We start from the raw sequence: 12,051 nt of genomic DNA on the forward strand, positions 1-12,051 counted from the left end.
GAACTAGGTTTTCTCCATCCTTCTTCTCTGCCATCCTCATAGTCACAATAAGGGCCAGCACTCTAGGCATCATGTCCTCCTCACATAACAAGGACCAAAGAACAGAAGTGGAAAGTTAGAAGATCCTGTCGCAATCCCTTTTTAGGTACAAGAAGAATGATCCCTCCAAGAAATCCTGCAGAATACTTTCCCTCAGGTCTGTTCTGCCAGATTTGCCCCAGAAGCCTATTCCTACACCAATCATTGGTAGGGGAATGAAATTACAATGGGTGATTTAAGATTAATCAAGTTTGAGGCTGGAAAAAGGCGCAGTTCCCCCCGGGGCAAACAGCTCCCTGACGCCCTAACAAAATACAGATTTTGGGAAAGTGTAAGAGGGAAAGGAAGGACTGTAGTATAGGCAGCCAAGAGTGTCTCCACCAGTGCCTAGGCAAGAATTCCTGGAGAAAGTCCAATTCACAGTTCTTCTCTGAACTTCAGGCCCTCAGTTGAATAAAACAACCAACGAACCAAACAAACAAACAAAACAAACACCCAAACCCTAAACTTCAACATGTCCAAGACTGAACTTATGATTCTCATCAAAGTGGTCTATAAATGCTCTGTTTCTTTGTGAATAGCATCACCATTCCAGTTGCAAGAGCCAGAAAAATAGGAGTCATCATACTCTCCTCCTTTTTCCTCACCACCCATATCTAGTGCATCACTGAGTCCTGTTGATATAACCTCCAAAATAGCTCTTGGATCTACTACTCTCTTCACCTCCACCGACAGTATCCACCATCCAAGAATAGTGATCACCACCTTTTCCCTGGAGCTCTGCAGCAATCTTCAGCTTGGTCTCCCTGCATCCATTTTGACCTCCCTCCAACCTAGTCCTTCACATTACAGCTAGAGTGGCCTTTTCAAACACATGCTCATGCTTAAAATTTGCTTGCCGCTGCTCCCAGAATAAAGACCAAAATAAGGCCTTCCTCCAACTCTTAGCAATCCATTTCCTTGAGCTTGAATGGGCTGTGCTCCACCCCAACTCAAGACTTGTGCACTTGCCGTGACTCACGGCCCTTGTCATCCTTCAGATCTCAGCTTAACCGTCATTCCCTGGGAAAGCCTCTCCAAACTTCCTAATTAGGTCAAGTCCCTCTGCTATAGGATCATAGAGAAGTCTGTGCCTTTTCTTCAGGGCACTTTTCTGCCTATAGGCTGTAAGATCTACTAAAACAGAGAGCTAGTATCTCCTACAACATAATGCCGGGCACATAATAAGTGTACACTATACAGTTGTTGAATGGCTCAATCAATGTGTAAACTTCAAAGAAGTATGGCCGATGATGAATGTGGACCCAGTCCCAGAGAGAACATAAATTATGGCCGTGACCCACCTGCAGGGTCCAGTAGCCTGGACCGCAAGGTTCCTTGCTCCTCCCAGTAGCTCCGCCCTTTGGGTCCAGCCCCTCCCTGCTGAATCGTGGGGAGGGGCATAGAGGTCGCATGACGTGACAGCAGCCGGTCGCTGATTGGGTTTCCAGGCGTGCTGGCTAGGAAAGGGGGCGAGTCCGCGTGCGCTGATTGGCTGGCGAGAAGCGGCTGGACAGGCGGTGGCGGCGGCGCGGGGGCGGGCGCTGGTAGGGATGGGACTGGGCTGGGGCGGGAGGGCGGTAGCTGCGGGTAGGATGGGTCCTTGCTGCCGGCTTCGCTGAGACTCGCTCGCGTGGACTGCCCGCGGCGGGCCCGCAGTGGCGGCGGCGGCATGAAGGGCGCTCTGGGGAGTCCTGTGGCCGCGGCCGCCGCAGGCGCCGCGATGCAGGAGAGTTTCGGCTGTGTCGTGGCCAACCGCTTTCACCAGCTGCTAGACGACGAGTCGGACCCGTTCGACATCCTGCGCGAGGCCGAGCGCCGACGCCAGCAGCAGCTGCAGCGCAAGAGGCGCGACGAAGCGGCGGGGGCGGCGGCCGGGGCCGGCAACCGCGGCGGCAGGAGCCCGGCTGGGGCCTCGGGCCACAGACCCGGCGCGGGCGGCGGCCGGAGGGAGTCTCAGAAGGAGCGCAAGAGCCTCCCGGCCCCCGGCGCGCAGCAGCCAGACAGCCCAGGGGGCGGCCCTCAGCCGCCCGGTACGCGCGCTCCGCCCGGCACCTAGATGCCCCGGGGTGGGCGCGGTGGGCGGGAGGGGAAGGAGAATGGGGTCATGGAGGTCACCTCTCCTCAGCAGCCCCACGACCTCCTACTACGAGACTGGGATCACTGGAATCTGTTCCAGAAAGGGGAGGGGGCTCTGGGAAGAGTTGGCTGGAGTTGAGGGTCCCTGTGGCGGAGGAGGGTGGGAAAAGAGGACGGGGTGTAGGGTGTCACGCCCCTTCTGGCCTTTCCCAGTCCGTTCTGGGGGCGAAGGAGAGTGCAGGCTTAGAGTAGGGGGTTTCAGAACGCTGAAACTGAGCCTTTACAAGTTGGGCAAAGTTGAGGGATATTTCTGGGTTGGTGTGTGGGGGCGAACACTGAGGTCGCTGACCCGGGGCTCTCAGATCTAGAACTAGCAGGGACCTTCTCCATCCTCCAGCCCAACCTCTGCAAGATTCGCGTCGGGAGGCAAAAAGTAGCGTGGTGGGAAGGAGGGAGGGGAGCGCCTTTTAGGGAGAGTGGAGGAGGGTGCACCCGGACCCTGGGGGTGGCGGCGAGAGCCCGGGGTGTGTGAAGGATCGCCGGGGTGAGGGGCTGGGGCCTCTGTGATGGAGGGAAGTCCTGGGTGACCTCGGGGGCGGGCTGTGACGTCAGGGCCGCGAGCAGAATGCGGCGGGGGTGGACGCGGGGTCCCCGGCGCCTTCCAAGCTCTGTGCCTTCACCCATCCATCCCCCTTACGGAGCTTCCAGCAGTCATCCCGCACGGGTTTTCAATGTAGCAGGCAGCATTGATGGGTTGTGTAACTTGTCATTAACTCAAGCTGCTTTAAGAAAAGCGTTTTTAATTAACCTTTTCAACAAGAATATTCAAAGTTCCCCACTCCCTGCTTAGCCAGAACGGCAAGCACAAAGCTTGGTGTACTACTGTCTGCATCTAGGGACGGAGGGTGCTTAAAAGTCTTTTCTCACCTGAACTGCATCAGTGGCAAAGCCTCCAAGTTTCCACCTGTGTTTCCTCTGTTTTTCAAAAATGAGACAGTGGTGCTAAAGTTTCCGTAAAAAGAATGTTAAGATGTATAATTCGACCACTCCAGCCAATGTTTGGCAGTGTATTCAACTTGGCTTTACTGGCTTGGTCCTTGCTTGATAAAAATTGTGCAGCCCAGCCCTGAGAGAATAACACCTGATTTGAGTGTTGGGGCTTTGACTCCTGCAACTAGGTAATGTTTCCCTTTATCTGTGGAAAGTTCAATCCAGCATTATCTCTTGAAAATCAGAAAATTAAGTCACTATAATAAAAATATTGAAAATTATTTTAAATGCTATTGGATATCCCAAGACTCCTTGGTAGGCCGGTACAGTTATGAGCCTATTTAAACAGTGAGTGAGACTTGAGATAATTTGTACATTTTGCATTATGTTCTATCTTTTCTTTTAAATCTATTTAGATAAATATCATAGTAATAAGAATTGGGAAAGGCTAAGCTTTATTTTTTAACAAGTGAAAATATGTATTTTAGTGTGAAATTGAATTTAGTTTTCTATGTCAATGTATTGCTTTTTAACCTTTTTACTATTAAAAATGTGCATTTTTGTTATAAAAATTTTAAACAATTCAAAAGTGTATGAAGTATAGTGAAAATCCTGTATTTTTCTTATTTTAACACCTTGCATTTACATACATAAATGCACAGAGCTACTTCTTTTTCTCTAAATTTACATGATATAAACTGGGTTGCAACCTGCATTTAGCGTTATGATCTAGTACAGTTATAACTTGCTAAACTAATAAACTTAGCACTGTAGTCTAGTACATTTATAACTTTTTTTTCTGTCAATTGTTTATGATCCAAGTGATCTGGCTTTTGAGATCTATATTAAAGAACTTTAGTTAGTTTTGTAGTTAAAATGGAAATTTTATAATTCTAGTTCTTTTTCAAGTATGTTATTTCAGGAGCAAACAGCTCATTAATTTCCGTTTATGTAGTTACTGTGCTAAATTTATCTGTAATGGGTGTTAGAGAACTACTCTCTCAAGGTTTTGTAGCCCTAATTGATATGGACTGTATTTTTCTAACACTCAAAATTTTTAATTTAGTTAGAATATTATAAGTGAATGCTTAGTGTAGACTAGAATCAAAGTCAAAACAAGTTTGACGTATAACGGAAGCATTAATCTCAAAAGGATGTGGAAATCATAAGATTTTCCCATAGAAATAGGTTTTTAATGGCCTTCACTATTTAACAATATACATAGACCTTTGGATGAGCCTTGCTCAAAAAAATTCGTTCTTGAAGTCTTCACAGGCTGTTTCAGCTTTGCTTTCCCTGGCCTTTCAGAACTAATCTCTGCGTCAAAGCTCAAATTTATTTGGGGGAAATCTCACTGTAAATTTTATTGTATTCTGTCCCTTCATGTGGGCTTGGGGTTACATCAGTGATGAGACTGCATATGCCAGCCTTTTATTGGAAAGGGCTAGTAAAATTCAATGTTTGCATATTCACTTGGAGCCGCTGATCTAGCACAGAAAAGCTAGGTTCAGTTGCATTCTTTTTTTTTTTTTTTTTTTTTGCGGTACGCGGGCCTCTCACTGTTGTGGCCTCTCCCGTCGCGGAGCACAGGCTCCGGACGCGCAGGCTCAGCGGCCATGGCTCACGGGCCTAGCCGCTCCGCGGCATGTGGGATCTTCCTGGACCGGGGCACGAACCCGTGTCCCCTGCATCGGCAGGCGGACTCTCAACCACTGCACCACCAGGGAAACCCTCAGTTGCATTCTTGATCCCTTAGTAGTAAATTGTGGGAAAAACTGGACCCCTATTATCTTTGTTTTTTGGATTTTGGGAGGAAAAGGAAATGTTTGCAGGGTATTGATAATTATTCTAATAAGTTGCCAGTTATATTTAATGGTTTTCAACTTATACACAGAAGCTTTGGAAGAAGCTTTAGTATAAAGTATACAGCAAATGTCATTTTAAATTTTGAATTATGAATTCCAAATTTAATTGATACAATTTTTAAAATAACCTTGAAAGCAGAAAGAAGGTGGGAATAAGCTAAGTAATTCTGTAGTTGAGTGGAGATATTTAGTTGTTGTTTTTTTTAAATTACAGGTTATGAATAGGAAATTGGAAACTGTATTAAAATAACTTTTCATATTGAGGGAAAAGTATTGAAAAGTATTGTTACTGTTGATGTTCTTGCTGTTATGTCATGGTCTATTATAGTTTTCAACTTGTTAGATAGTTAACTTTCACAATAACATTTTCTACCTTACATTTTCAATGCCTCTTCCAACTTTGATCTCTCTTAGTAACGTGTATGCGCTCGGATCTGACACTGCATACTCCTGGGCAATTGGACACCAGTGTCAGTCTCTCTTTCTGCAATAAAAGCATAATGCTCTGTTTATGATAACATCTTCCCTATATCCTAAACATGTCACAAGCTCAGACTGGGGCTTCAGGAAGCAAATCAGATTTAAGCATTTCCTAGGTCATGGGACATTAACTTAAGATTGAACTTAGGTCTGTTGTGCAATATTTCACATTTCAAAAAAATACTTTGTTAGCTAACAAGTAATAAATTGCACAGTTTTGTGTTAGTGGTGTCACGACATGATTTTTGCTTTAAAATGAGATTAGTAACATATTGGAAATACGTTAATGTTTACATGCGCCTAGTTTATAAAGCTTAGATAGAAAATATTAAGTGGGAAAATAGGAGAATACACGTAAACATATATTTCTTAAGAATCACAAGTATCTGCCTAAGTAGAAGAGGAACCCGGTAGTTTAAAAAAATACCCATTAATTCAAGTACATTTAATATTTTTATAGCCATACAATAAATGTGGAGGGTGACATACCAAGAAAAATCTAAAATTTTCTACTAAAATGAAAATTGTACATAATGTTTGAGATGGAGACCTATTAAGTGTATACAAAGAAAAGATAAACACACATTTTTGGAAGAAGATTTAAGAAGTAACAAAGTTCTTCATAATATATTCACCAAATATTAGTTGCCTTAAGACATAGACCCTGCTGAAAATTTTTAAAGCGTCAAAACCGAGAGGAGTAAAAAGAGAACAGAGAAGGCTGGAGTGCCCCAGCCCCTACCTCCTCAGTCCTGGCCTCTCCATGGACGGGAGATGTCCCTTCAAGTGCTGGCCAGACCTTGCACGAGTTGGCAAATACCAGCTTGGCCTTATATTTGAGAAGTGTGATCATAAATGTATAAATCCCATCAAAGACCAGGAAAATATGTTTTCAAATGAGAAAGATACAATGGTACAAGCTATTTAAAAATGAAAACTTTATTAGCCAATGAATGATAAACTATAGTTGGGATTCTAAAAATATGTTCTGAAATACAGGGTATTTATCCTTTAATTTTCTGGAAGGAACTTAGCTACCATGTTTTGATAAAGCTGCTGTTGTGAAATGTAGTTGATAATATATCTCTGTTGCTATCACAGAGTCATTGTAAAATATTTGTAATTGTAAGTGAGTTGGTATAGTTTATCTTATCATAATTTCTAGGACATAAGGGATTCAATAGTAATGTCAAAGTTTTATTAAAAGACGACTCTGGGCAGTAGTAGTATCAGCAACCTTTTTTCTTCTCTGAACTTTTCCAAACTTCCCAAATTTTCCTATGGCATTGATTTCTAGAAAAGTAAAATTTAAAAGTACCTGTAATAACGTGCTGCTGCAGACCTTGTGTTCTAGCTCTCCCCTTTGATTCCTCCCTGTCAGGCCAGAAACGAACTTCCAGAAGAGGGGAGCAGCAAGGATGGAGTGAGAGCCGGGGGACAGAGGTGACGCTTGATAGAGCAGAGCGGAGATCCTACAGGGAATATCGACCCTATGAGACGGAGAGGCAGGCAGACTTTACACCTGAGAAGTTTACAGATGAAAGGTAAGTACTGCAGACCTCGGCCTGGAGGGTTGGGGGAACCAGAAGGATTTTCAGAGGACTACTAGCCTTTGCAACCTTTTTGTGGTGCCAGTCCTGGGAATATTTTGCCAATTTAAGTACCAAATTTAAGTACCAAATCATACTACCTTAGGTAACACGTGAAGCACCTTCCATTTATCTCATAGATGACCTTAAGTCTTGGTTCAGGAAATCATTACACAATGAAAAATGGATTACTTATTGGTAACTATGAAAAGCATTCTTATAACAAACTATATAGGAGTATGCTAAACTGATTAAATTTTCTTTTGAAATTTAGGCCAGAGATATAATTATGTTCTTGATTTAGCAGTACTAATTTGGGCTACTAATGAATTTAAACAAATTCCTAGCCCCATGTCAGGTCAATAGGTTATCATGATGAAATTGGACAAAAAACCTGATAAAATATGTGACACCAGTTTAAGGCTCCCATGCCTTCTCTAGAAAGTGCTCTGACCTGGAAGATGATCTCAGGCTGGTGCAGCCTGACACCCTTCTGAGTAATGTGGCAGCATGTGGGCTATCATGCCCACCTATACACGGGAAGCAGTTCTTAGTGTCTTATGCTTGGCACTAACAAGATGGATGCTTGCTGCCTCAAGTGTTTAATTATTAAACCTGCGTAGCACTGGGTTTAGATTAAAACAAAACAACTTGTGACTCACATTGAAAGGAAAAGAAAGTTAAAAAGGCTAAAAGAGACTAGAATAGTGTACAGTTGAATGTCAAGGGAGCCGTTATTCCCAAAGTCTTTCAACTTCTTGACTACCTATTCCACTACACATTCAAAACAGAGATGGTATATCTGCCACCGTGTTAGAGGATGAGGGCTAGAGAAAGGCTTAATTCTGCTTTTTTTGGGTGATTAGTTCAAATTTGCTATGTAACAGCCGCAGTCTGCTTGCTTACAGAAAGCCTTCTGGATCAGAGCTGCTTATTTTGGGAAGCATTTGTGTATTTTTTTCCTTCACTGCAGGGATTTATTCTGTGGAAATACGGAAATTATAACTCATGTTTCCAGCTTTTTTAGTAGCAAAATTATGAGTTTTTTAAAAAGGATAAGTCTTTATATGTTACCATGAAAAAAACTGCCTATTAAGGGATGCCTATTTTGGATACAGGAAGTTTTAAGAATTATATAAGGAATTCCCATATACCCTCATCCAGATTCTCCAATAACATTTTACCACATTTGCTTTATCATACCCCTCCCTCACTCTCTCCCTCTCTTTCTCCTCTCTCTCTCTCTCTCTCTCTCTCTCTCTCTGTCTCTCTGTCTCTCTGTCTCTCTGTCTCTCTCTCTCTCTCACACACACACACACACACACACACACACACACACACACACCCCTCTTTTTTCCTTGGCATTTGAGAGTAAGCTACAGGAATGTCTCTTTATCCCTAAATACTTTAAATATATTTCCTAAACACATGGTACAATTATCAAACTCATTAACATTGATGCAATACTATTATCTAATTCTCTAAATTATATAATCTACAGACTACTCAAATTGCACCAATTGTCCTAATAATATCCTTCTAGCAGAAGAAAAACAATTTTGGTTCAGGATCCAGTCCAGGAATGTGCATTGCATTTAGTCTTCTTTAATTTAAAACAGCTCTTTAGTCTTTCATTTATTTATGGATTTGACATTTTTTAAGAGTATGGACCAGTTATTTTGTAGAAGAGCCCAGAATTTGAGTTTGCCTGCTCAAATTCTTAATGCTCACCAACCTATTAAAAAAGAGGATAAGCTACATGTAAAAGAATGAAATTAGAACACTACCTGACACCATACACAAAAGTAAACTCCAAATGGATTAAAGACCTAAATGTAAGACCAGACACTATAAAACTCTTAGAGGAAAACAGAGGAAAAACACTCTTTGACATAAACCACAGCAAGATCTTTTTTGACCCACCTCCTAGAGTAATGGAAATAAAAACAAAAATAAACAAATGGGACTTAGTTAAACTTAAAAGCTTTTGCACAGCCAAGGAAACCATAAACAAGATGAAAAGACAACCCTCAGAATGGGAGAAAATATTTGCAAATGAAACAACAAAGGATTAATCTCCAAAATATACAAACAGCTCATGGAGCTTAATATCAAAAAAACAAACAATCCAATTAAAAAATGGCCGGAAGACCTAAATGGACATTTCATCAAGGAAGACATACAGATGGCCAAGAGGCACATGAAAAGATGCTCAACATCACTAATTACTAGAGAAATGCAGATCAAAACTACAATGAGGTATCACCTCATGTGGTCAGAATGGCTATTATCCAAAAATCTAGAAACAATAAATGCTGGAAAAGGTGTGGTGAAAAGGGAACCCTCCTGCACTTTGGAGGGAATGTAAGTTGATACCACCACTATGGAAAACAGTATAGAGGATCCTTAAAAAACTAAAAATAGAACTACCGAATGACCAGCAGTCCCACTACTGGGCATATACCCTGAGAAAACCATAATTCAAAAAGAGACATGGGGCTTCCCTGGTGGTGCAGTGGTTGAGAGTCCACCTGCCGATGCAGGGGACACGGGTTCGTGCCCCGGTCCGGGGAGATCCCACATGCCGCGGAGCGACTGGGCCTGTGAGCCACGGCCGCAGAGCCTGTGCGTCCGGAGCCTGTGCTCCACAACGGGAGAGGCCACACAGTGAGAGGCCCACGTACCACAAAAAAAAAAAAAAAAAAAGAGACATGTACCACAGTGTTCATTACAGCACTATTTAAGATAGCCAGGACATAGAGGCAACCTAAATGTCCATTGACAGATGAATGGATAAAGAAGATGTGACACATATATACAATGGAATATTACTCAGCCATAAAAAGAAACGAAATTGAGTTATTTGTAGTGAAGTGCATGGACCTAGAGTCTGTCATACAGAGTGAAGTAAGTCAGAAAGAGAAAAACAAATACCGTATGCTAACACATATATACGGAATCTAAAAAAAAAAAATGGTACTGACAAACCTAGTTGCAGGACAGGAATAAAGATGTAGACATAGAGAACAGACTTGAGGACATGGGGTGGGAGGGGGAAGCTGGGGCGAAGTGAGAGTAGCATTGATATATATACACTACTGAATATGAATTAGTTAACTAGTGGGAAGCAGCAGCATAGCACAGGGAGATCAGCTCTGTGCTTTGTGATGACCTAGAGGGGTGGGATAGGGAGGGTGGGAGGGGGGAGGCCCAAGCGGGAGGGGATATGGGGCCATATGTATACATATGGCTGATTCACTTTGGTGTGCAACAGAAACTAACACAGTACTGTGAAGCAATTATACTCCAATAAAGATCTATTAAAAAAAAGAATGTATTTTATAAGAAGGGGATTATAAAGAAGCAATTGAGAATATATTTAATTGGAAGTGGGGTAAACCTGTGGGATAAAGAAAAATGATTTAAGGGATTAAAATAGACTAGAACACACAGGGTTATTTTTAGGGTCAGCTTCAGTTACTATTATATTATTAATGAATTCGTTATTTTATCAGTATCTGATCTAAAGTTCATGTAAATTTAGACCCGATTTTGACTATTGGCATTATTTTCCATATAGAGTTTTATGCTTCATTTCTTCTCAGTTTTTAGGTAGACTTCTTTTATGGCGCTGTCCAACTTCCTGGTTAAGAACTTACTGTTACTTTTCATTTGTCATTGTTTTAGAACTCTGCTTTAGATATTTACTGTAATGTGGAATCAGATTCTACAACAGTCTCTATTTAAAATTTTGGTTTTGGTCCGGGGAGGTGGGAGACAGAAAAGCCAGCTTGGAGAATTGATTTAGGATGATGTTTCTTGAAAGAGACTGGCATAAAGTTAATGATTGGCGCTTCTGTATTTCTTTATCTTTTTGAGTAAGGAGAATTGTGAGTTTTGTATCTTTTTATCGGTGATGGTATAGTAGCTTTTTAATGTAACATTTTCAGCCTGTTTCAGTAGACTGGAACACACCTCTAGTTCTGGTGTTTGAGCCACTAATGTCACTAGATTTCAATAAGTAATTTGTTGCTTTAAACGTTTTTAAAAGCCTTGACAAATTAAAAAATATAATTTCTTATTAAACTAGGATTTAACAATGAAAAAGATGAGGCCCTTCCTGCAGAAGCTTTGAGTCTGGTGGAGGAGAGACAAGTCCTCATAAAAAGTGACAGTGACCAGATGGTAGCAGAGAATGGATGTGAGGCGAAGCGGGCGGTCAGGCCCTGGATCCAGTGGGTGTGGCAGGGAAAGAGTGAGAAAAGGGAGTTTCTTGGCTTGGACACTTCCATGTTGTGAGTTAGGGACCGTAGTAGGAGCAAGGGGTCAGTGTTGGTCATGTATCTTCAGGGCCATGGGGTGACATAGGGGGATGTCCAGGAAGTAACTGGCTTTGTGGCCTGAAATCAGAGAGACCCCCAAATGAGAGACACAGGGTCACGTGAAGGGGCCATGTAGCATTAGCATAGGGACGAGGACGATGTGTACAGGAGGTAGGGAGTCAGGAATGCTGGTGCTCTTAAGGACAAATGTGTAGGTATCCAGAAGATGGGATATTCAAGACATGTTCCATGAAAAAGGCGAGGTGTAGAACCTTTCCCTGTATGTGACTCTGCAGTGTCTGCCTTTGAGAAGTGGAATTGTGTGGCCAAGAAGCAAGAGGAGTACCTTGTGAATGTTTGGGTATTACCTGTGTCAAAAATCATTTTATAAGGATGAGCAGGGAAAGAGAAGCCAGAAAGGGCAGAGGAAAATTAGTGGTTGGCAGTGTCAAATGATGCATAAGGGTCAGATGACCTAGAGACAAAAGTTGCTATTGGATTTAACAACAAAGACGTCATCTTCAGCTATCTTCCTCATCTGTGGGCACTAGTTGTAATTAAATGACTGTACGTGAAGGGCTCAGAACAGTGCTAGAGATAGTATGTGCTCAGTAAATTTAACTATTAATTTTTTTATTCAAGATACAC

The 12,051-nt window shown here is 42.3% G+C and overlaps 1 protein-coding gene across 1 annotated transcript in view; it reads left to right on the forward strand.

Moving 5' to 3' along the window:
• Positions 1 to 1,678: 1,678 nt before the first annotated feature.
• The window catches only part of HABP4 (hyaluronan binding protein 4), a 36,673-nt gene continuing 26,300 nt past the window's right edge, over positions 1,679 to 12,051 (forward strand). Inside the window, exons 1-2 of the mRNA XM_082656581.1 lie at positions 1,679 to 2,111; positions 6,874 to 7,036. Coding sequence (XP_082512707.1) covers positions 1,751 to 2,111; positions 6,874 to 7,036 — 524 coding nt within the window. The 5' untranslated portion in view covers positions 1,679 to 1,750. The remainder of the gene's footprint in view (positions 2,112 to 6,873; positions 7,037 to 12,051) is intronic.

This window comes from Grampus griseus (assembly GCF_964374135.1).
Source record: "Grampus griseus genome assembly, chromosome: 6".
NCBI classification, from domain to species: Eukaryota; Metazoa; Chordata; class Mammalia; order Artiodactyla; family Delphinidae; genus Grampus; species Grampus griseus.